We start from the raw sequence: 25708 nt of genomic DNA on the forward strand, positions 1-25708 counted from the left end.
CACATCGCTTGCCTTTCTAGTTAGTAAACCACAGCATGCAAGCCACCTTTGTTTTAAATGGTCCCCCAAACCGTAAACAATTCACACCTAACGGCCGGGGATGCGGTTGCTGCAGTGGCTGGGCTAGTGTCAACTGTCAATTAAATTAATGTGCTGCCTAAACCGATGCGGTCCACTCGATTCCCCGGCACTTGTGCTGGCTGGCACGCCATTGGCATTCGAGCGTCGGGTTTATCCTTAATTAGAAGGACGAGACGTAACGCGAGAAAGACATGGCTGTAGATTGCAGTAGCCATACCCGTTGGTTGGTAGACTTGACTATAGCTGCATAGCCTCGGTCCCAGGCTTATTTATCTGCGAAAAGAAGAGCTATAGCTATAGCTTCCATGTCATGGAAGTTAACTATTGCAGGAGGGGGGGGGGGGGGGGCTACCGGTATGCGCTCATGCAAAACACTGTTTAAATGGCTTAAGCATGACTTGCAACATTGTTTTTAATTGCGCGATTTTAATTGCTTGCACACCATATCCTACCAATTTCATATGACATGCCTTTACAAAATATATTTTTTTCACATGTATTATTAATTTTATACATTTTAGGAGTGAAAACATATGTTTAGATGCCTGTGACAGCCTCTCAGCTGGTCAAACAATGCTGCTCCGCTGTTCTACGACAGAAAAACAGGTGAGGACAAAGCGTACGACAGCTCCCGACCAGACGTGAGTTTTGAACTTTGTCAAGTTCAATTTCAAGCTTTGGCGGAAATGGTAAATGCCGAAAATGTCAGTAATTTCAGCGTACACCCATATTTTGGCGTACGCACGGTTGATAAATGAGGGCCATTGGGTGGTGTGCAGTGCACCGCTCAAAAACACTGAGACGACCAAAGTCTCTTTGGGAGAGCGTGACCCCACACGGAGGGTCTCAGAAAAGTCTGACAAGGACACAATCCAGGAAAATCTAGATTGAGCAAATTGCCCAAAATAGGGACACCACCAGGGTTAATACAGTCTACATTTCCAAAAAGGAACTAATGTCAGTCTAGCAATCGTTTTACCTGTAAGCTAATGGAGGTTCTTTTGAGCAATATCGCTGAAACCATTGACATTATAATTCTGTGTCCTTCCTTCCCCTTCAGCTCTAATGTGATGCATCATGACTCATAATAACAATACTTTGATGAGGGCGTGCTTAACTCATTCTGACCCGAGATCAGATTCATACGAGGTTTCCGCCAGACACACACTGGTCTGATGAACCCATTCTGACCTGAGATCAGATTCTAAAAATGTCAGTCGCTCTTCGATTTTTCAAAAAATAGCAGACCTACAAGCTCGTATCGCGCCACTCGGTGGCGCGATATGAGCTTGTAGATCTGCTATTTTTAAATAGCTAAAGCATAACATGATGCCGACACCAAAATGGGTGCCCGGTCAGAATGGGTTAATAAGGATTGTGTATCAACTCAATACTTTTCAGCTCACAGATAGAGTGACGCTGTCTGCAGTGCTGGGAAGACCGAAAGAGATGGGGAGAGAGAGAGAGAGAGAGACAAGGCTGGGTTTCAACTAGACAGACAAAGATAGAGAGGGGGGGTGGAAGAAAGAAAGAGGGACAGTACAAGACTAGTATCACCTCATAATTGCAGAGATCGGCTCAATGTTCTGTTCAACTCTTTTCTCTCACTGGGAAACCTTTTTGTCATTTGGAATTTGCCGGTCTCTCCTGCTCTCATCTGGGATCTTGCCGTTCATTCCTGTTGTAACTTATTATATTTATATTTAGATGTCCCGATACTTATATTCCATTGTGTTTTTTTTATTATATCTCTCCAATTCTGACTTTTATATGTTGAATGGTTATTGTGAAAAATATAGTAGCGATAACTAAATAAAAATAACTTTTGTTAAATCGAAAAAGTATACACAATAGGGCCCTGCCTTACCATTTATCCCTAAACTTCTTTGCCATTTTTCTAAAAAAACATTTTGAAATGGTTCAACTAGCCAATCTACATCAACATGTTGAAATATTTAAAAAATAATAATAATATTAATTAAAAAAATGGCAAAGAAATTTAGGGATAAGGGGTAAGGCAGCGTGCAAGATATAGCCCTATGGGCTCCATTTTCGTTCGATCTTTCTAAATACACTGTTTGGGGATTTAGCAGTGGGGAAGGGGTGTTCCCCCACTAAAGTTGGTATATTGGTTACCTGTCTAAATCCCTAAAACACCCGCCAAACGGCCTGGCCAATCAGCGGCAGCTAGAGGCGGGATCAAGGCATACACAGTCCTGCCTTGATCCCGCCTCTAGCTGCCGCTGATTGGCCAGGCCGTTTGGTGGCCGGAGCATGGAGTCTGCCTGAGAGTTCCCAGATGGGAGCAGGAGGGGGGGGGGGAACCCAGTGTACTCTCTGCTGCCCCATCTGGCGGAGTCAGGTTACAGTCCATGTGCCATTGCCTTTAAGAGATCCCACATCCATTGCCCGTTATGCCCAGTTCTATATTGCTTCATAGCCTTACGGTCTATAGCCCTTGGAAGAGTGATGTGCTGCTGCCTTGAAGTCTCACTTGTGATGCACCCTGCTCCCCCTTCGTTTGGTATATAGATCGTGCGTGTAGGCTGACTGTACGGAGCGGTATGAAGCGAAAAGGAAAGTTCTGTAAATCGAATCAAACCCCATTTGCTGTGCTGGTGATGAACTAAACGCGTGCCAACACGCCCATGACCACACCTCTAGGCGCAAATACCGGCGTCGGCTAAATAGACAGCGGTTGACGCTGGACCAAAATACCATTAAGGGACATAGCAAGCTCCTATATTCGTAATTTTAGGGCCGCGGCTGCATTGCGGGCCGCGTCGCGGGAAACGGCGGCGGCGAAATTGGAGCCCTATAACTTTAACTTTGATCTCACTCACCGTGGCCCACACCTTGGCAACACCGGAGCGCTCTTCCCCATTGTTTCTAACAGCAATCACTTTCATTCAGTCGAGTCATGTTTCATCAGGCCACACACACCATGAAATGAGCTCTTATCTTTTGTCACGTCTCCTTAGTGAGAGAGCTTGGAAGCAGATGGAAGCGGTTTGGCACCAATCCATTCAGCACTGTGTTGAGTGTTTGAGTCATTGAGACAAAAGTGTCTAAACACAAACATTGAAGACAAAAGTGAGGACGCAAATTGTGATTGGCCGTCGTGATTGGGTGGGAGATGTGCCATTGGTTGAGAATGAGATGATGGACAGTATGATGACGTATGATGATAAGAGAAGAGTGCCCCCTCACTTCACACGGGTGTGATTATTTTTCTCCCCTGGGAGACAAAATAAAGTAACCTTGAACTTTATAGCTCAACTAAGGAACCCAGGTTCGGATCCCGAGCCGCTACCCTTGTTTTCTGGGAGATATAAACTTGATTTGGAGGCTAGTGATCCCGCAAAACACAACAACAATACCTTGTATAGGTAGAGGTCATACGAAAGGCCATGTCTCTCTGTTGAAACCAACAACACAGTCCACCACCACTCACCTCCTGGTTGTCATAGAGAAGAGGCTCGATCCCATAGGAGAACTTCCCATCTGAGAACATCCCCCTGCACACAACACACACACAACACAGGGGAAAGGACAGAAACATTAGTTCACAAAGGGTACTAGAGGATAGGTTGCATCATTTAACCACTTAAAGCCCTACTGTAGAGGAGGGGGGGAGACTAAGTACAGACCCCTAGGGCACTGCTTCTCAATCTTCTCAATCTTTTCTGGATCAGTGCCCACTGAAATTGCAAACGCGTTTCGCAAACTTCACGGCCCGACCCATCTGACCACTTAACCACGGCGGCCACTCGGCTGGCATGATGGGATCTCAGCTGGCCATTTTAAGATCAATTGCCCCTTGGAACAATGGAACTCACGGGTGGACTTCTTATCACGGTATCACTTCTTTATAATAGTGTTATATTATCATTAACCCATTTAGGACCGAGGCCGATTCTAAAAAACACCTTCTAAGTTTTCTGAAAAAAATTCAAATATTTATTCAAAGATTACAAAAATGTTACGTTGCTGTACATAGCAACAAGAAGCCAAAAAAGTGGTTCCCGTCTTGAAGGGTAAAAACCCCAAAAAGGGCTTCCCATCCTAAATGGGTTAAAATATTTGTGTTTTGCCAATTGTTTGGGGGCTCACCAGTGGACCCGTCCCACAGGTTGAGCATCTCAGCCCCAGGGGGGACACCTGTCTGACTAATAGGGTTTAAGTGGTAGGTGGTCTGGCAAGTTAAACACATAAACTTGACATTACTGACAATCATTTTCCATAAGCATAGTGTGGTCTGTTTGATCTTCCAGGAAGTCCTTGGACTCCTTAATTCTAGTCTTCTACTTCTGTTCGGCTGTTTTCCCCATCAGGACTCGCCACAGGGGACAATGTGTTTCTGTTCTCTGCATCTTCCTCCATCACTCCAGCCATATCGATGCTGTCGCCTGTCGCTCAGAAACCTCTTATCTCCATATTTCCTTTTTTGAGAGGCGCTAGCCCCTCCTATGCACAGCTTTGTGTGTATGAGCTGCGTTTGTGTTCGTCAGCACGGAATGTGATGATTTGATTGGCTGAGCACGGAATGTGATGCATGATGATAAGACGGAGTGTGATCTTTATTTAATGGCCTACTACATTCTCTACATTCTACTACACCTCTCAATGCTCTCCCCAGGTTGGCTGAGGGAGAGTAGTGCCCAGGATTACAGTTTATGCACCGGGTGAAAAAATGGGTTACAAAATCGTGGGATAAAACTATAAAAAAAAAAGTCACTAACTGAAGAGTGATCTCTGACAATGGCTGTGTGTGTGTGTGTGTGTGTGTGTGTGTGTGTGTGTGTGTGTGTGTGTGTGTGTGTGTGTGTGTGTGTGTGTGTGTAAACTCACCGCAGGCCATGGCAGGTTGACAAGGCTGCCCAGGAGCCTGGCACCCCACGCACACGCCCGTGGTAGTAACAGTGCTCACCCCCCTGTGGACACACACACACACACACACACACACACATGAATGTCCCACTTCACGTTTTCAAACATATACAAATCTTCTGAAAGTAGCAGATGTACATGACGCGTTTTAGGAATAGTTTTTATTGAGGTTACATTTAGGAATACCTGGTGATGACCATTCCGAGGTTGCCTGATTTGATTCAAAATTGATTATTATCAACAACAGATAAATATTGGCTAAATCGGTCCAGCTCAGTGGCATTGTGGTTAGTGTGTCCGCCCTGAGACTGGGAGGTCCGGGTTCAATCCCTGGCCGGGTCATACCAAAGAGTCTGGAAAATGGGAAGCAGTGCCTCCCTGCTTGGCAATCAGCATCAAGAGTTGGATTGGGGACAAGTCCCTGAGACATACTAGAACTAGAGTCATGTCCAAGAGGTGTACTTGTACTTCAAGCTGCCTCACGCTACAGAAACAGGAGATAGGCTCCTGCCCTATGGGCCTCATGGCTCGGCAAGGTTAATTAAATGGTCCTGGTTAACATGCATAGTGGTCCCAGTACAACAGTTCTGGTGTGAAACAAGCTGAGAAACAAAACACCACCAGGTTGTAATGTGACGTGTGAGATGTTGCGGGCATAGTTAGTATACATGTATACGTTCGCTGTCATCGGCCGGAAACCACAAGGTATACTGTAGCCGAACCCGTTTCATTCCAGGAAACGGAAGAAAAAGAACCCGTGTTGTTCCGATGGATCCAATGTATTATTTAGTCACAAGCTGTTTTTCCCCCGGACACCGATACTTCAGTGCTGTAAGTGATGTTTTTCTTTTGTTTAAATAAGTGTTAAATAGCCTCACCTCTAGTTAATTAAATTCTCCAGTTAATCTAAAATTGCACTATAAATGTGAAGCTGATAAATGGATTCTCACTCCTGATTGGATTAAATTGCATGGTGATCCTAAAATGTATTCTCGTCTCTCTAAAGACTCGAGCTGGAGAGACGTTACTGAATAGAACAAAATATAGAGCTTTAACGTATAAAAATACTAAAAGAAGATATATCCTATATCACTTACAAGTACCTTTAAGACTAACAGAAGCATCGCATCTGTATACAGGGTTTAATTTTCTAGGGTAGGGGATTGGGGGGGGAGGGAATGGGGGAGATCCATTCCATGCTTTTGATTTACTGGGTCATTCATTTTTATGGCCGGTGGGGATTAGCCTATGTTCTACACTGCTTCTTGTCACACTGAATTAAATCATGTACCCGCATTCCCTTTTTTTTTTGGAAAAGAGGACTGTCTGAGATGTTAGAAATAATCTATTTTTGATTTGACAGACGCCGGCTGTGAGATGGCCAAAGGAGCAGTTACTTGCACAAAGGGGGCATCGGTAATTTGCAGGTCGGTTTCACCCGCATGCTTATCAGTGCCAGCGCCATGCTAGCTTGACTGCAGTAATCAGCTGAAGAGGCAGGGCTGCAGCATGCTCCGGGCTGTGGAGGAGGGTTAAAGTGTACGTGACTGTGATTGATAGCACTTTAATCCCACCTGGATAGGATCCCTGATGAATGGACGTCTAATGGCAACTGCAGGGCAGTGGAACAATCCTTGATTACATATCAGTGTCCGTCCGTTACCCAGCTTAGACGTATTGGCCATTTTCCACTTCACTCCACTACACTCCACCCGGCTCCACTTGACTCTTGGGTTGTTTTCCATTCCATTAGGCAAAAGTACCTGGTACGAGTCGCCAGTCCTCAATCCATTCCAGGTAACTAAAATATGACTAAAACTAAATGAAAACTATTCAAAAGACTATCATTAAAACTAAAATCAAAATTTGCTATCAAAATCAACAGTGGATGACAGACTGGGTGCCATCTGCTCTTTTCTTTCCTCCCTATCGAGACCCGAGACCAAGATTGTACAAATCGTAAATCATTACAGTTTTCAAAAAGAAAACCTATGTTTCCATGTCAGTGGTTCTCTACTAAACTAAAAACTAAACTATTTCATGTCAAGGACCCCGAAGATAATATGTGATTGGCCTTCGACCCCCATCTGAAAATATGTTGTTCCAGGGACCTCCCAGTAGGAAAGATTTGAGTGGACAACGTTCACCGTGAAAGAATATAAGATTTGCACACGTTTAAAAAAAAAATAGCAGATCTACACGTGTGGAAAAAGCAAGTCGATAACGCGCAGTGGAAAAGTGTCAAAGAAAATTGCACAAAATGTAGCAGCTTTGAGTGACACTGTAGCATTTTAATACTACTCATTAAGCTACTAATTTAGAATTAATTAAAGCGGGTCAAGTTTGCAAATCAATAATATATCAGTATTCTGATATTAATTAACCCATTCTGGGCGGGCACCCATTTTGGTGTTGGCATCATGTTATGCTTTAGCTATTGAAAAATAGCAGATCTACAAGCTCATATCGCGCCACCGAGTGGCGCGATACGAGCTTGTAGGTCTGCTATTTTTGAAAAATCGAAGAACGACTGACATTTTTTTAATTTGATCTCAGGTCAGAATGGGTTAATTAACCTGCGGGCCACATTAGGTGAAGGTGGGGGCCGCCAGTTTCCCATGTATGGCATAGGCGGCCTGATGGCTGCGCTGCAGCTGCTGGCTGCGCTGCAGGGCACACTATCAATGACGGAAAACGACACCTAACTGCAGCTACTGTCGGAGCTCTGAGGAGCTCACTGTCTGACACTAAGGCCACTTTCACCAGGGAATTAAGAGACATACCGGTGAATCAGAATCAGCTTTGTGATTTCAGAAGTAAAACAGTTGGTGAAATTTGTTTTTGTTCATAGTTCCCATCATGTCATTTTTCCATAAAAAAATGGAAGGAGAGAGAAGGGGTAGGAAAGAATTGATCGCTTTTGCCACAAAAGAAAATGTTTCAGATATTTAGAAGCTTGTTTCACAGACGGCACCAGTCCCATAGGCCAGGGTGATGAAGATGGATAAATACTGTAGATTTCATATGCAACTTCAAGACAAAATCTCTTAGACTTTGCTGACATCCAGTGCATCTCGTGACTACATTCGACATGATCACTGTAATCCAGACTTTTGCCAGACTATTGGTTTCCTGTCTGTCCTGTCTAAACAGAGAGAAAACTGGATGAATCAAATAATCTTAAAATTGGTAATTTGGTAACCTGTGTATCAATACATTCATCTTATTTGATGATCTGATATGGTGTTTTTGCCATTACGGTATGTTACACACACACACACACACACACACACACACACGTGCATGGCATGCGTGCGTGCATGCGTGCGTGCATGCATGATACATTAATACACATTAAACATCGCCACTGTTGGACGGAAGTAAGCCTTGTAATGTACGTCCAGGAGGAAAAAAATGATTTAATGCCAGGCCCAAAATAGAGTCACCAGATGGAAAGTGGTACAACGAGTACATTGGCTACTATTTGTATGTATAATAGCAGATCAACAAGCTCACAGATATCTGTATTTCAGCTAGCTAGTCATACCATGAAGTATAATAAAATATGGCATTCATTGCATGGACAAAATGTAAAGACGAAATATGGACACAAAATAGCGTATGTATGAGTCCCCATAATGTGTATATTAGAACAGGTGAGACATAAGGAGATATGATTATAACACAAACACGTCACGACGTCCTTCCGCGAGGCACTGAACTGGCACGGCCGACGTCGCTCGTCGTAAACCCGCTCCACATGCCAACGTCAGCCTTAAAAATATGGAAATTGTAAAGCGACACTGTCAGTCCTCAGCTAGCACAGATCGAGGCCGGTCGGCCGCTAATTGCAAATGTAACTGAATGCAAGGGGTCAGTGTCAAGTTGTTGGTAATGAAGTCTGATAAGTCGCGGCGGACACCGGAGCCGGGACGCCGTACGTCTGCCTGGCACGCTTCAAAGACCCCGTCTGAGACGACGATTTACATTTTAGGCATTTAGCGGTCGCCTCTTATAGCCAGATAGCAACGTACAAGTAAGTGTAAGATCAGACGTAATCGACGTGACCCCCAAGACCCGAACGCCAGCTTTTTCTGTCAATGGCCCAACTTCGTGGAGTGAACTCCAAAACTCTTTCAAACTGAGCTCCCTGCCATCCTTCGGTTAGTTCAAAGAAATGCTCCAGATCATTTTTCACCGTGATTGCTCCAGCTTCAATTGATCTATTTTACTGTTGTTCTGTATAAAGTTCCTTCGTAATTTATCCTGATTTATAATGTTGTTTGATGTATTGTTTTTTTTACTGTAATTTGTGTATTGTAACCTCGTCTACATTGAAAATGAGGGCTTGCCCTCAACTGTATTTCCGAGTATAAATAAAGGTGATGATGATGATGATGAACTACAGTAGGATGCCAGGTATACGTCATCACGTCTACTGTATAACGTTCTGTCTACAGCAGTGCTTCTCAAAGCCGGGTTCTGGGGTCATTGGGTGGGTTCCAGCCGGGTTCTGGGGTAATTGGGTGGGTTCTGGGGTCATTGGGTGGGTTCCAGCCGGGTTCTGGGGTCATTGGGTGGGTTCTGGGGTCATTGGGTGGGTTCTGGGGTCATTGGGTGGGTTCCAGCCGGGTTCTGGGGTAATTGGGTGGGTTCTGGGGTCATTGGGTGGGTTCCAGCCGGGTTCTGGGGTCATTGGGTGGGTTCTGGGGTCATTGGGTGGGTCATTGGGTGGTTTGGACGCTGCCATGTAACACATTGTGAGCTTGTAGATCTGCTATTTTCAAAAGGTTATAATACATTTGAAAACTTGAAATGAGACATTCTGCATAGAGAGTACTTTCTACTTTTGGTATTCTAAGTACATTTTTATACCGATACGTTAGTACTTTTACTCAAGTACATTTCGAATTCCGGAATTTTACTTGTAGGCCTATAGTATTTCTATATTGCAGTATTGATACTTTTACTGAAGTATAAAATGTGAGTACTTTTTACACCACTGCTTACGGCTGAGAGTGTACTAATGTGTACATTCTCCACAGCCACCATGAGGCCAGTTTGGGGGCGCAGGGTCTTCCTTAATTCCTACTAGGAGTATGCGTGCAAACTAAGTTTCACGCCGATTGGTCCAATGGTACCAGAGATTTAGCTGTTCACAGACTGTAACCGAGATCTCCTATACTTATAGGGGACGGTCAGGGGAGTCTATAAGGGCTCGTATTCAGCGAGGCCTTATAGCCTAAGGATCTGTATTTCTTCTTAGGAGCTGGGGAGGGAACGGAGCTGGTCACGTTTGAGTCTAAAGGCTGTCTCTAGATACCTCTTATAGTCTTAACCCATTCTGGGCGGGCACCCATTTTGGTGTTAGCACTATGTTGTGCTTTAGCTATTGAAAAATAGCAGATCTACAAGCTCATATCGCGCCACCGAGTGGCGCGATACGAGCTTGTAGGTCTGCTATTTTTTGAAAAATCGAAGAACGACTGACATTTTTAGATCAGGTCAGAATGGGTTCGTCAGACCAGTGTGTGTCTGGCGGAAACCTCGTATGAATCTGATCTCAGGTCAGAATGGGTTAATGATGTACTAACTCTGCTCTACTGCTCTGCTCGCCATACTATATAGGGTGACGTCATGGCTTGACATCACGCTGTCGAGCGTTTCCGTGGCAACACAGACGGATGGACTGACTCACCGGGCCAAAAACCTAATCCCTCGCCTTCGGCCGTTTGCGGCCTGGCAGGGATATAAATATGAGATGGAAGGAAGGAGGAGCGCTGGCGGGTGAGGTAGAGTCTAGGGGATTTCAGGATTAGTTCAAACATTTGCATCGATGGCGATTGATGGGGAACAGAACCCAAAGATGAACGGTTATTTAACCAGATCTACAAAGCACAAAACGATGTGAGCTTGTAGATCGGACACTTTCAAAATGTTTTCAAATGTATAAACTCTTTTTAAAATAGCAGATCTACATTTGTAATAATAATCAAGATCTACAAAGTAACTAAAGTTTTCAAATAATTGTAGTGCAGTAAAAATACAATATTTTCCTCTAGGGTGTAGTGGAGTAGAAGTAAAAGTACTGGAAATCGGAAATACTCGTGCAAGTGAAGTACAAATAACTAAATGTTGTACTGAAGTACAGTACTTAAGTAAATGTACTTCTGGGTGAGTCTCAAACAGAATCTTGGAACCCCCCTCTGTTCTCTTATCCGTTATGATGATGATGACATTATCTAGGCATTACAGGCAGCTCTGGGATAATAATAAAACAATCAATTGTGTACCCTTTAGGTGTACATTTCTACACACCTGGGTTTCATCCAGTGAGGGGGGCTATTAATAAAGCAGCCCCCAGGGAGTGGCTGGCCTGGGATCAGTGTCTTACTCAAGGATCGTTGACACCAAGCCGCGAGGGAGGGTCGATCGGACAGGGCCTGACTGACTGGGGATCAGTGATGAGGGTCGGTCGGACAGGGCCGCACTGACTGGGGATCAGTGATGAGGGTCGGTCGGACAGGGCCGCACTGACTGGGGATCAGTGATGAGGGTTGGTCGGAAAGGGCCACACTGACTGGGGATCAGTGATGAGGGTTGGTCGGAAAGGGCCGCACTGACAGACACCTGTACTTCTGGTTGTTGAACCATGCTGGGAAAGTTAGTTACTTCTTTCAATTAGATCTGAGGCAATTTTTGAGGGGCGCTAGCCCCTCCTATACACAGGTTTAATGTTTGTCTTTAGTTCAATGTTTGTTTAGTAAACGCCATTGACAATGAAGGGAAGATTTACGTCATAATGTGCCTCATTACGTCATATTGTCTCTTTATTGTTAATGGCGTTTAATGTTTGTGTTGGCACCGTTTGTTTTACAACACCATTACATCACCTAATCAACATGAGTTAGACTTTAATATATTAGCGCCCCTCAGTTCACACGGGTGTGATTTTTATGTCCAATATGGATAGTTCATGCCATCGTATGTCATCAGTATATGCCCATATCGCTCAGATCGGCAGCTATACTCAACCGAATCTCCGTATATAGGCATAACAGTCGGATCTGAGGTTCTGGTCAATCGTAACTAACTACCTATATGCTTATATACTGTAAACATCAATCGGATGTCAATTGGATATGGAAGCTTCTATAGCTTGGCTCCCTGGTCAATTATATTTTAATTAATTCTTGAAAATGACTTATTTTGCGATGTATTTTCCCCCAACAGTTGGGGGGAAGCTTAAATTATTCATTATAGTCTATAAAGCTATGAAATTAGTACCGGCATTTGCTGGCCATTGATATAAACGCTGCCAAGTGACCTTGCCATTCCTATAGCTCTGAATAGCAGTCGGGCACTGCACTCCCTGGATCCTGGCAATACACAACCCAGTTTGAGGGCGATCGGTGAAATACGCCAAGGGCAGGCAGGCAGGCACGCACACGCACACACACACACACACACACACAGTGTAATTTAGAGAAGGATCAGATGAATGTCTAAATGTAGAATCAGCCTGAATTGACCCCATGGTTACATGGTCCATCAGTGGTGGAAAAAGTACTCACATTTTGCACTCAAGTAAAAGTATCAATACTGCAATGTAGAAACACTTATTGGTACAAGTTGGGTAATGTACTTGAGTATGTATGTACAAGAGTATTGGCATCAAAATATACGTAAAGTACCAAAAGTAAAAGTACTCATTCAGAATGTCCTGTTTCACAAGTCTCATGTCTAAAATTCATGAAAATCTTTTGAAAATAGATCTACAAGCTCACAAGGCGTCCCGATGCAACACGTTGTGAGTTGTAGATGGTCCGAAATGTATTACGTTTTGTAATAATAATCAAAATCTTCAAAGTAACTAGTAATACGGTTTCAAATAATTGTAGTGGAATAAAAGTACAATATTTGCCATCTTTGATATATTGCTCTGAGAAGCACTGGTGTATGAACCTGGTGTATGACTGGTAGCTACATAACACATTATGAGCTGAGATCAGATTCTAAAAATGTCTGTTTGAAAATGACAGTTTTCTGAAAAAGCTATGTTTCTATCTCAGTCGTTCTTCGATTTTTCAAAAATAGCAGACCTACAAGCTCGAGCTATGAGCTTGTAGATCTGCTATTTTTCAATAGCTAAAGCACAACATAATGCTAACACCAAAAGGGGTTCCCGCCCAAAATGACTTAACACATTATGAGCTCACATGCGGTGAGTCAGCATCCTCAGCCTGCGTGGTGTGAAATCAATGTTTCCGTGTTCCACCTCACATTACAGCGCTGGAAGACAGGACGATAACTTTGAAGGCAAAGTGCAATGACATATTCTATTCCGAGTGGAATTACAGTACAATACAAGGTCTGCTGAGAGGATGAAACCAGAAAAGCCTTTCGGCTTGTCGTTTCCATTGGTGTCCTCACGTACTCAATTCATTGTCGCATGTGAAACTAATCTACAGATTGTATATACCCTAGTCTAGTGTAAAATGAATACAGGTTGTATATTCTAGAGTATAGAGTAGGACTAAGATGCAGATAGCATATGTATTAATATTCAGGTGTTGTAATCATGTTACCAACAAGATATTAATGAGGGAATACCAAGGGTGAGCGTGAAATCACAGCCAGGAGAAAGAGTCTAGCAGGACAATAGCCAAAGACATCAAGTGCTGCCAAGCAAGCAAATCAGTGCAGTGAGAACCAACACACGGGCATCGGTCACAAGGTCGTCCCACACTAACATACGTGGGGACATACCCAAGAAAAGAAGGGGACTGCTCATAAGTCCGACCTCCCGTTATTAGTCCAACCTACGTGGTCGGTTAAGACTGAGGTTAGGGCTCACATGTATGGAGAGCCGGGGTGACTTTAAGCAACGATGGAGGCTTGTCTGAGCACGACCTAGAGACATTCCACAATGGTGCCTTCTGTAAGTCTATAGTGAAGTTGACATGCTATAAATAAACCATCCATGCCATGGTGCGTGTGGAAACACAGAGACCATGTGACGTCTTCTCAGCATTATCTGTTTAAGTGTTTATAGCTAGAGAGACTATGACGGGTCGATTCAGCTCCGTCAGCCTCTGCCTTCACCCCTTTCTCTGTCTGTGGGCAGAGAGGACAAAGAGACTTTAGCCATTCCTTCCAATTAGAGAGGAAGAGCGCAGCACTCACGGCAGGACAGGGAGGAGCATAAGTTAAAGGACAGGACTACGAGGCTCTAAGTGAGGGAAATCTAATTGCCTGGCACGTCAGCGTGCACGCCAACCAGAGGATTACGTGTCTCCTGCACGAGCCACAGGAAATAGTCAGTCACTCACATGTGCACAGTTATGTTATCTGCTTATATTTCCCCAGGTTCCTCTTTCTACTATTTATTCATTGCGATATTCATATCCATATGGAATGGAAACAAGCCTGTGTTTATCTAGCATCAGTATTATAATGACTCAAATATTAAATAATTTGCATATCAGCACCGCAGGCCCCCCACCGCCTCATGACATTGTGGTACTGCAGCTAAAACTGCTTCAAAGTCCAGAAAGAAATGACAAGGACTGGTTATATATCAGAGTGGTGATTGAGGCTCAAACCATTAGAAATAAGTTTGAGGGACATAGACAATATGATATTAAATATTAAAAACAGTTTTTTTACACACTTTGTTTTACACAAGCGTAAACGAGAACCACTGTGAACCACTGAGAACCCCCAGTACCACTGGTTCAGAACCGCAGCTATACACAGTCAGGTATAGGGTTCTTGGCCATTACAGGATACGTATCTGCACATCTCTAAAGTAACAATTGAAGGAATTTTTACTTTAAGACCTTTTGAGCGGTGCTAGCCGCTCCAAGTTGACATTTGACCGTGTGCGTTTGTCTGCTTATATCCAGCACAGGAATAGCCCATATATGGTCATGTGCATATGGGGCCGACCGACCAAACCTTAAATGTATTTAACGACTACAAACCTTAATGAACGTAACTCATCAAAGGCACCGCTCACTTCACACTGGGTTTGATTTTTTTATCTCCATTACACAGATATGCATTTTCCCCATTTACCTACCCATGTGCCTGCCTGCCCCTAAGGGTACACATAGCCCCGTTTGAGGAGCAGTGAAATAGGCCACACTACATGATGAAGCACTGCAGTAGTAGTGATATATAACTGACTAGACAGACTGCAGGCCTGGCTCATAACATATCTCCTCTTTGTGAATGTGACATTACATATAATGGCCGAGCAGAGTGCACGTTCTCTCTCAGTTGTCACGGATAGTAACTCTCTCTGATTGAATCATAGCCATTACTGGAGGTCATTGTATCTGAAAACCAGTGGTGGAAAAGGTACTCGAATGTTTTACTTAAGTAAAGGTATCAATAATACTGCAATATAGAAACACGCCGTCTGAAATATAGAATGTACTTGGGTAAAAGTGCAAGAGTATTGGCATCAAAATGCACTTAAAGTACCAAAGTACTCATTTCAAGTTTTCAAATGTAGGCTATAACAATCTTTTGAAAATAGCATACTCATACCAATGGAGCACAAACACTTAACCTCCACAGACAGAATCGTTGAATATGACACCATCACATCTGATCAAATTAAAGAGGCTGGGGTTGATGTTTTTTTGCAGAGCTTAATGGAGAGAGGGAGAGGAGGGGAGGGAAAGGGGACATGACGTGGTTCTTTTTGGCACACGGCCAATGAGGTGTTACCATGCTAACTTGCAGGCAGACAAGTCATCAGGGCTCGTTTCCTTTTCGCGTCCATGTCTTGAGAGTCCACACCCCTGAATACAGGGTGTTCCTTTAGATTTCGACTTGCCCTTTGGTGGGCCTTGGGGACAAAAAGTTTTAAAACCACTGGTGTAGTAGACGTCCCGGAATGCTCGACCTTGACAAAGCGAGTAAGCGTAATGACATCCCTCCACTTTCACTAAACTCGCATCATGCCAAACAGCTATTCCTGTCAGAAGGAACAGGATAGCTCATTGCCTGTCATATAGAATTTCTCTCCCTCCCTCCCTATCTGGAAATGGACCAGGCAGTGAACAGAGAGACCCAGGGCTGCACGTGGGACAGGACAGTGCAATGTGTACCCATTATAGAGCGTCGCAGTCCCTCCCCCTTTCAGAATAACGAGTGGCCCAGGAAATGGTTCTCCATTAATTTTCTCCATAGGCTCCTAAAGTATTTATTTAAAGACGGTTACGCCGCGGACAAAGCCAACTCGGATCGTGACAAATCATGACAATGAACACAATGTTTTGGGCCGATCAAATAATTTATAAGAAGAAAAACAACAAAAAAAGTGTTTTTTCTACTTTCTAATTATTTGTTTGGCCCAAAACATTGTGTTTATTGTCATGATTTGTCACGACAAGAGTTGGCTTTGTCCGCGGCGTAAACGTCTTTAAATAAATACTTTCTGAAAAGTCTATGAGGAAAATGAACGGCGATTTCTTTTCCGGGTCTCTCGAGGGGGCGGGACTGCGACGCTCTATAGTGATAGGACAGTGGTTCCAAAAGCTTATAGCTCCAGACCCAAAAGGCCCACTGTTTGGAAAACACACACGCACGCACGCACACACACACACACACACACACACACAGGATGATGTGCTTGTGGCAGTGTAGCGCAGCACACTGAGGTCACTCAAGGCATCGCACACATCAGAACAGATTTAGACACAATGGAGGTGGGGCTAACCACAGCTGAAAGATGAGGATAGAGGATGCCACAGACAGCACACATCCGAGGTAGCTTAAAAGGAAACTGGAGTGAAAGTGCTACTGTAAGTGAGAAGAATGAGAATCCACTATCCAGTAATGGCTGCCGTTCCCTGGGATTGTCCACAATTAGCCCTTCACCAAGTCACCTCCCCAACCCATCCTTGTCCAATAGGCACGTTGGCAGCGAAGAAAGCTTGACCTGCATGCATAGAAAACTATTTTATTTATTTATTTATTCATTCAGCTTTCAAAAATGTTACGTTACAAAATGTACTATATTTACGCGTGAATTATAAAAAGATCATGGCTAACATAGCCTATAGACGATTTTGCTTCCGGTCCCAGCCTTGTTGGTCTAAAAGCTCAGAATGAAAAGATCTCGGCAGGGGCTCAATTAATCAATCTACCTACCTACCTACCTACCTGTTTTATTTGTGGAAGGGGAGTACTGTTCATACCTTTACTAGACTGAATAGTATCTTATAACAGCTGCTGCTCTACTACTGCTGTGCATTGCAAAATAATAAATAAACAACAACATTTACAATTGTATTTAAAAAATATATATGTCAACTGTCCACTAATAAGCAAGCACAACCGTTGCAGAAACGGATGAAATCAAGGTTTGTGAAGGACATGGATATTTGCGTGTCCGACCTACAGCACAGTACATCGTGTACCCCGAGCCGTGACCCCATATTTAATTCAATTGCTCTCCAGGCTGTGTGTCATTGAGATTGTTCCCCTACAAGACAGCTGGGGGGGGGGGGGCAGCCCAGGGACTAATAAAAAGGTTGACAGACAACAAAATGCAAGGAGTGAATTTATGGGGAGTTCAATAAAACTAAATAAATCAAGATGGAAATGGGATGGAGTCAGTCCAATTCATAGTTTGTCCGTTCCGTGATGGGTGTCGCCTCGCACAGAGAATAGCAGACAGACAAGCCACAGCGTGTCGAATCCACAACGCGTTGTGGGCTTGTAGCTCTATGCTATTCTCGGCACGCAACACTGAGCATAAATTAGGCTTTACGAGTGTGGTGATGTGTGCATCTATGAGTCTCACCCCCAATAGCACGTAGATAACAAAATGCCCATATGAGCAATTTGTGCCTCCCATTTTGTGTGTGTGTGCCTGCCTGCCTGAAAGTATATCCAAGGATACATGTGTGGTAGTCACACAATTAATCTAAATGTACAAAGCTGCATATGCGTGTGTGCGTGCATGTGTGCATACGTCAGCTTCTTCTAACAGAAGACCTCTTATCGTGGTCCACTAAATCCTTCACAGTGCACCACACGTTTCACAAAACGCAAAACGGCAATTTCTTTATCACTGTCACACTGTGCCATGAGAATAATAATTACATACACATCCATGAGGAACAAGTAGTGAAAAATGAGCAGCAGGTGACATGAAGGTTTTTGGTTCAAACTGAGCACATGACATGCAGGTTTTGGGTTAAGCCAGTCAGTCCTACCGTGTTCTGAGAGGGTTTTCCGTCCTGGTCAAAGTGACGCTCCACGTAGTTAGAGGACAGAAGGTCACTGGCGAGGAAGAGGAGAGACCACAATGAGGAAGGTGTCTTATTCACAGCGTTTCGTTGCTGCATGTCGGACGGAAATCTCCATATTTCAACTTTTTAGGTTTTTCATTGGCCATTTTTCATTACTCATTAACCCATTAAGACCTTGAACTCTGTCACCTTCGCCTTTAACCACGTTTAGCCATTTAAAAAAAAACTTTAGCTATCGAAAAAAGGCAGATATACAAGCTTGTAGAACTGCTATTTTAGGAAAATGGTGAAAACGTGTTCTTTCACAGTACAGTGAACGTTTTTAACACATATCTTTGCTTCTGGAGGTCCCCTGAAACAAAATATTTTCAGGCCAAAGTGCCAACACGTATAATTTTGGGGGTCTTTGGGGGTTTGAGAACCACTAACATAGAAACATAGGTTTTCCAGAAAACTATCGTGATTTGTAGAATCTGGTCTCGGGTCTTAATGTCTTAACGTGTTAATGTGCCCATTTTGGGCGGGAACCCCTTTTGGTGTTAGCATTATGTTATGCTTTAGCTATTGAAAAATAGCAGATCTACAAGCTCATAGCGCACCACTGAGTGGCGCGCTATGAGCTTGTAGGTCTGCTATTTTTGAATAATCAAAGAACGAATGACATAGAAACATAGCTTTTTCAGAAAACTGTCAGGATGTAGAAGACATTTGTAGAGTCTCAGGTCTTAAGGTCCTACTTTGTCGTACAATAGTGACATTTTAACAGTGTAAGGTTTTGGACATACAAGGTTTCCGGAAGACCGCAACAATGTTTATTGTTGAGTGAGGTAAGGACTGACGGGAAGTACCACCCTTCAGTCAGAGACATTTGATTGGTTCATTGAATGACATCTGCAGAATAGAGTAGATGTGATGATAACTGTTCATCTGCACATCCAGAGGGGGTGATATTTTAGTTTTAAATACCCATTTAAGTTTTAATTTATCATTTATCAAATATACATTTTTAATTGAAATGGCAGAGAAATACACAGACTAAATACACAGACCCGGCCCAACTAGCTGGTAGCTAATCAATAGATTAGTGTACTGGAAAGGCATTTATATGAAACAAATATCCTATATTGATATAGGCCATTAGAGTGAGTGAGTGAGTGAGTGAGTGAGTATTTACTGGTTCAGATCCAGGTCCAGGATAAAAGATTTGCCATAGGCCTCCACCAAGAAGCTGATCTGGGCCAGATGGACAGGCTGGAGAGAGAGCGAGAGAGAGAGAGAGAGACGCAGTTAATTTAAAAACATAACCGTAGAGCACCAGCACTCTGTACAGTAGAAGGAACAGCCATCTTGGAATGAAACCAGCTTTGCATCAACAGATGGTGTTTAGGCTATTTTAGGATTTATAAAAAAAGTGTTGATGAAAAAAGGTTAGATAATTGATATTTGCAAACCTATAAAAACTTATATCATTCCTATCAGTCATAATATCCACACAAACATCTCCCGTCACGTGTGCGAGGCAGGAGGTTTAGGACCCAAATGCAGACAGAACGGCAGAGGAGCTCAAATGCAACAGTTTATTTAACAAAAACTCAAATAGGAACGGAACACACAGTCTATAACTTAATATGAAGAACTAACAAAGGAATTGAAATACAGGGGAATATATATATATATATATATATATAGACATTAGACACAGGGTTAACCAAACGCATGTATAACTCAAAGACAATCTACACACTATAGGCTAGACACTAACAGGACACAGTAGAGGAAACCAGGAGACAAACCATAATACTACAAAATAAGGTATACATGGGTAAAATAAACGCTAACTGGAAACAAGGAAAACACGATACTACAAAATCACAGTAAAGTAAAAACACTGACACCAGATGCTTTCCCGGTTTTAATTGGTTAAGTGTGGTGCATCGGACAGCTTAGGCTTATATAAATAATGTATCATAGAATTTATTTATTTATGTTGTTTTGGTTTTTTTCCTGGTTTTCGGGCATAACATTATGCTAATTAGTCTGGCCATTCTGAGCCTTGGGCCGGCCCAGTTAGGGACGGCCTAAATATTCAGGCCCATTGAGAACTGTATGTCTTCACAGACATACAGTAGATATCACAACCGTGAAACACGGCCAATTGTGTTTGTTTAAGAGCACCTGACAAAGCTGGTGGGTCAAGTCTCAAGAGTCAGTCAATGGAAACGGCCATTTATGTGACAATGACAAACGGCTGACCCAGATGAAGGCGTCTGGCAATTGAGTCTTGACTGAGTGTGCCAGTGTGGGGTTTCTTTAACTTCCTTCAAGTGTTATGTATCCAGACATTTACACTGCACAAGATGTGTATTGGTGTGCATTACCGGCTTCTACCAATCTTTCCGTTAGCTGCCATTTAGTGGCCATTGGCCCGACTACATGTTTAATTGACCTTGTTGTTTTCCACTTGTTTTCCACCACGATTGCCAGTTAATTAATAAGATGACTCGTTCTCTTTGTGGTCTACCAGGTCTGATGGGGCCTCAGTCTTCTTTCACTATCAAGCTGGGCGAAGAACCTGGAGCGCTTTCTGTTCTGAATGCACAGGTCATGTGAACTGCACCAACTGTAGTTTACTTCCACAACTGTTCCTTTCAGAAGGGTTCTTTTGGAGTGTTCACAGAGGCTATTGAAAATAGCAGATCTGTTGACTTGTGAGCTTGTAGATCTGCCAATTTTGAAAAATATGAAGAAAAACCACCTCATCAGGAACCACAGAATCTGCGGTCTGATGATTCAATCAGTTTGACAGTGAGACACATTATCCAATCAAAATGGTTTGATTGGCCTTGAGGTGATGGGCAATGCTATCTCACTGAAAACACACTGTGGGATATGCATGCCTGTAGTACGGCTCAGGTATGTATGCACATGAATGTGTGTGAGTGTTCAAAGTACATTCACATGCACTAACATCCACTCTGTCTTTTGGAGTGTATCTGTCTGAAAATAATCTCACAAACTCGTTTTTTATATGGGATAAATAAGTTTGAATCTCAAGCTATTTCTCTGGGTATGCAGAAAAACAAAACAAAACAAAACAAAAAAGATTGGAAATTAGACTATGTACCAACACATGTGATCTGGATAAGAGAGTTGATGAATGTTTTGCATTTGGAAAAGCTGAGGTTTTGAAGCAATAACCGGACTCACATCTTCACTGAAATTTGGAATCCTGGAATATAGTTTTTCATGAGAAATGAACAAACGGTAGGCCTATAAATGATATACAGTAATCCCTATTGCTGTACATACTGTAGTGTCTCCTTATTAATGCTGGAGTCTGCATATTTTGTGATTGTGAACCTACTTGATCCTGAAAGGAGATATGAGATATACGATATATGAATGTTGTACTCAGTGTTTTTATATAAATAGAAATAGGATTTGCTGGCTCTTACTGTACATCACACTCCACAGGAAAATCAGAGCACTTGTTTGAGCCAGAAAACCCCAGACCACAGAAAATCTACTCAATGTTAAAAGTTCGGTTTTTGGGGGTGCAATTGAGCTCAGAAAACCTAAAAAGAAATACACACAAGCACAAAAGCACTGCAAAGCATCGAGCATCGATGCTTCTATTTTCAAGTGCATACAACACAACTCAATATTTGTTGTTGCCACAGCACCATCTAAGCCCCATGCCATATCTTACTGTACATACATGGCAAATGTTCCTTGAATTGAAAGGCGATTGCAAGGTGATTTAGCGCGCACAGGCCTACATCAAAATCCATGTGTGTGTCTGTCTGGAGCTAATCTGGCAACTGCTTGCGGTCTGTGGCGCCAACCACAAATCATTTTGCACACACTGTCACTATAGGCTAACAGAATCACACTAATGTTTGTTCACATACAGTAGAGTATAATCTGCACTTTCTGAAATATATAACTTTTTTGTGTCGGGAGCAATCAATCAGTTTACAATGACAGTGACAAATCTCACGATTGCGTTGTTTGATTGTCCACACATAGGCTACACAGAGTTACAGACTCTGGGAGGAACTATAAATGTTTAGGCTGCAATGTAGTATAAAAGTCTCTGTTTCACAAATATTTCAGTACATACTTTGAGGTGAACCCGTTTTGTGCTTTGATTGATCCTCCTCACTTCCTAAAAAGACACTTTGACATTTTCTCTTCAAGGGAGTGAATCTGTACATGGGATCCAACTTTTGGATTCTTCTACATCTAGATCAAAATGGCTGACAGAGGAACATATCGCAGAGTTCAAGGCATTATTTTCACTTATTGACAGGGACGGCGATGGCTCCATCAGCATCAAAGAGCTTGGTCATCTTTGATTTCTGGGTCAGAACCCTACGGAGGTATAAACTGCAGTACATGATCAATTCAGTGGATGCAGACGGCAACGGTGTGATAGACTTTTTAGAGTTCCTGACATTGATGTCCGCGAAGACGAAGGTGTTGAAGGACACCGATATCGAGGAGTCGATCAGAGAAACGTTCCGTGCCTTTGACAAGGACGGTGATGGATTCATCAGTGCTTCTGAGCTGCGCCATGTGATGACACAACTGGGAGAGAAGTTGACTGATGACGAAGTTGATGAGGTGATCAGAGAAGCAGAAATTGACGGTGATGGACAAATCAGCTATGAAGAGTTTGTACAACTGGTGAAAGCGAAGTGAAGGCCATGTGCCGATTGATCAGTGACACATATCTTGTGCACACTGCCATTAGACAAAGGTAGAAACCCACAAAAGTTTTTGCATAAGTTGATAATGTATTTGATGTACATACCGGTACATACATACATGTGTATTGCTTTTCCTGATTGTTTTTATGTATATATTTTTTGTGCAGTACTTTGGAAATATTGTGTTGATGAAATGTGCTATATAAATAAATTGGATTGATTGTATATGTGCTATTTTTGATAAGCCAACGCTAAAATAGAGCGTTGGCTGAGCCTGTCGGTACAGTTTGCCAACTGGCCTGGGTGGAAGTGTTAAGTGATTTTCACAGTCACAGCCTGGGCTTGATGGAAACACCAGCCCTTGTGGAAAGAACATTGGGTTTTTATTTTCATGTCTCCTGTCCAGTAAGGCTGTGTGAGTGACTCCAGACTTTATTCTCAAGGTCACACGTCATCATATCCACTGACCGGTCGGCCTCCGGCTGACTGACGGTGTCATGGAGGTAACAGGAGGTGTGAAATATCATCTAATGTGGTGAAATGGAGGCACAGGGGGGGCTGGGTCCAGGCATTGTCTGACCTGTCAGGGCCTCTCGTTAGGGTTACGATGGGGGAGGTGATGTTAACCGCACTGCACGAGAGAGGTGAGTGAGTGTGCAATGCACACAAAACACACCCACAACACTGACCTCAGGTCTGAGGACAGTGGATATGATTTTGAACCCTGTTGAAGCTGGCAGTCAGGTGGGTTCGAGGCAGGTCATCAACCCAGCCATTTGGGATATGGTATGGATAGTCGATTTCAGAGGATTTAACAAGCAGATAAACCCAAACTATACATTATTCCAAATTGACATTATTCCATACCTCTGTGTGGCTGTGAACTAAAAGGATTTACAATATTGGCTTATGCAAATGGTCAAACCTTCTTTCACGAAGGTACTGTACACAGAAATGTCATGGCAAATTAACCTTTCTCTTGATTTTTTCAATAGTGTTTGCTCTTTTGTCTCATGCCAATTCCTGAGTTCCCTGTACACGTCTGTGTGGTCTCGTCACTGCTGGCCCCTAGCTGCCAGTGAGGAGATATACCTGGTGCCCTGTCGGCCTGTGAACACAGACAGCCACGCTGGAGGCATCGTGGGAGGATTCCAGCCCTGACGCCGACGGGGGCCCTATTTTCACCAGTGCCTTACCCCTTCTAAAATTGTTCAACTAGCCGATCTACATTGACACGTTGTGAGCTTGTAGATTGGCTACTTGAACAATCCAAAAAACGTTTTTCAAAATAGTGCAAAAAATTAAAGAAAAAGGCAAAGAGGTTTAGGGATATGGGTGAAAATAGGGCCCTACACGGTGGATATATAGGGGCCTTACCCCTGTGCCCACCCACACAAATGAAATGAACGCTTGATGATGGCTCTTTGGTCTTGTCTTTGGTCCAAGGATCTGCTGCAACGTGGCTGGACTGGAGTCTGGACTGAACCAACCACACAGACCGCTACATCTTTGACCCGGGTGATGGCGTTGAAGGAGAGGACCTACCACGCCGGCAGTGGACCCTACTGAACAACAATATTGATGTAACTAAGAGATTCGACGAGTTAGCTATATTTTATATACAGAGATTTAGAAGGAATAAGCTAAAGTCGTGATGCGACATTTTCTGGTTTTTCCTGGTTTACCGGTAGTCTCTTAGCGCTCCGCTGTTAGTCCGGAAACGGACTAGCTGACACTTTCTGGAGTGGGCGGTAGCTTTACAGGCTTCTGCCGGTGTGTGTGTGTGTGTGTGTGTGTGTAGTGGCAAAACACGTGTCGACCGTGTGTCGTGTGTGTGCAGCATTACATGAAGAGCGTGATGTGACTGGCTTGAGGCGTTGGCGTTACAGCGTTACTGCGCGTTTGCATAGTATTAAAGTGATGTTTGAAATGAGGGGTCAAGTCATTTGCCATTGACATGGCCTGAAAGTTTGTACGGAAGAAATTATTCCGTAAAAAGTCCATAGACTTGGCTGTTGGCCACACGCATAACATCACTGGCGTCACACAAAGCCAGTTGTTGGAAAAAAAGTATACCGGTATATCAAATAATGCAAATACTTTAGCGGGTTTCTACGTTTGTCTAATGGCAGCGTGCAGTGTTTGATCCATGTGTCAAACAATAAGTTTAGCAAAAAAGTGTGATGATCAGACAGATGAGCATCTAAAAAAGGAAAAGCCTACTTTGTACTCAGTCACAAGGACATTGGATGCCGTATATCCCTCATGGGGCAATAGGTCAAATAAACACATGGACATCTTGTCTAGATGCATTTTAGAAGCAGATTTGCACCAGTAGTTAGGGCTAGTTACCGTCACAAATGTGATGAGGTCATCACATTTGCTAAAGTGGCTATAAGGCCCACGAAGGAGTGTTTTCCGTGCAAAACAAATGCTTGCAATGGATTCAGATTTCAGAATCACAAAAACCCGACTAGTTTGACCCGTTACATGCTACTTAAAGCAGAATGAAAATGTGTACATTTTGCCAGCATATAGGTTGTTGAGCTGTGGAACCCCATCTTTCAGCAGCTGTCACAAAGTATCCCATGGGATTTGTATTGGAACAAATTGTGAGGTGATAGTACAGGCTCGGCTCCAGGAGCTGTCCTGATAATGACAAGGGGGCACACATCATTTTGATATAGTAAAACAATGTAAACTGAGGGGGCAAAATTTGCAACTGAGGGTGTGAGGAAAGCTATTGGTAAG

General features: G+C 43.2%; 2 protein-coding genes across 4 annotated transcripts in view; one reads left to right on the top strand and one right to left on the bottom strand.

The window, feature by feature from the left end:
* adam11 (ADAM metallopeptidase domain 11) overlaps nt 1–25708 on the bottom strand; it is a 62070-nt gene that overhangs the window by 30340 nt on the left and 6022 nt on the right. For all 3 annotated transcript variants that reach the window (XM_083786869.1, XM_083786870.1, XM_083786868.1), the window contains exons 3-6: nt 19420–19496; nt 18210–18276; nt 4933–5015; nt 3536–3599 (exon numbers count right to left, since the gene is read on the bottom strand). In XM_083786869.1, coding sequence (XP_083642995.1) covers nt 3536–3599; nt 4933–5015; nt 18210–18276; nt 19420–19496 — 291 coding nt within the window. The remainder of the gene's footprint in view (nt 1–3535; nt 3600–4932; nt 5016–18209; nt 18277–19419; nt 19497–25708) is intronic.
* Nucleotides 20064–22949, top strand: LOC310874057 (neo-calmodulin-like; the record flags this gene model as incomplete). The annotated part of the gene is given in 5 exon segments (XM_083786725.1): nt 20064–20067; nt 20770–20851; nt 22495–22600; nt 22604–22630; nt 22632–22949. Coding segments are annotated over 5 exon segments (537 nt in total).

The sequence above is a fragment of the Protomyctophum parallelum genome (assembly GCF_964188405.1).
Source record: "Protomyctophum parallelum genome assembly, chromosome: 17".
NCBI classification, from domain to species: Eukaryota; Metazoa; Chordata; class Actinopteri; order Myctophiformes; family Myctophidae; genus Protomyctophum; species Protomyctophum parallelum.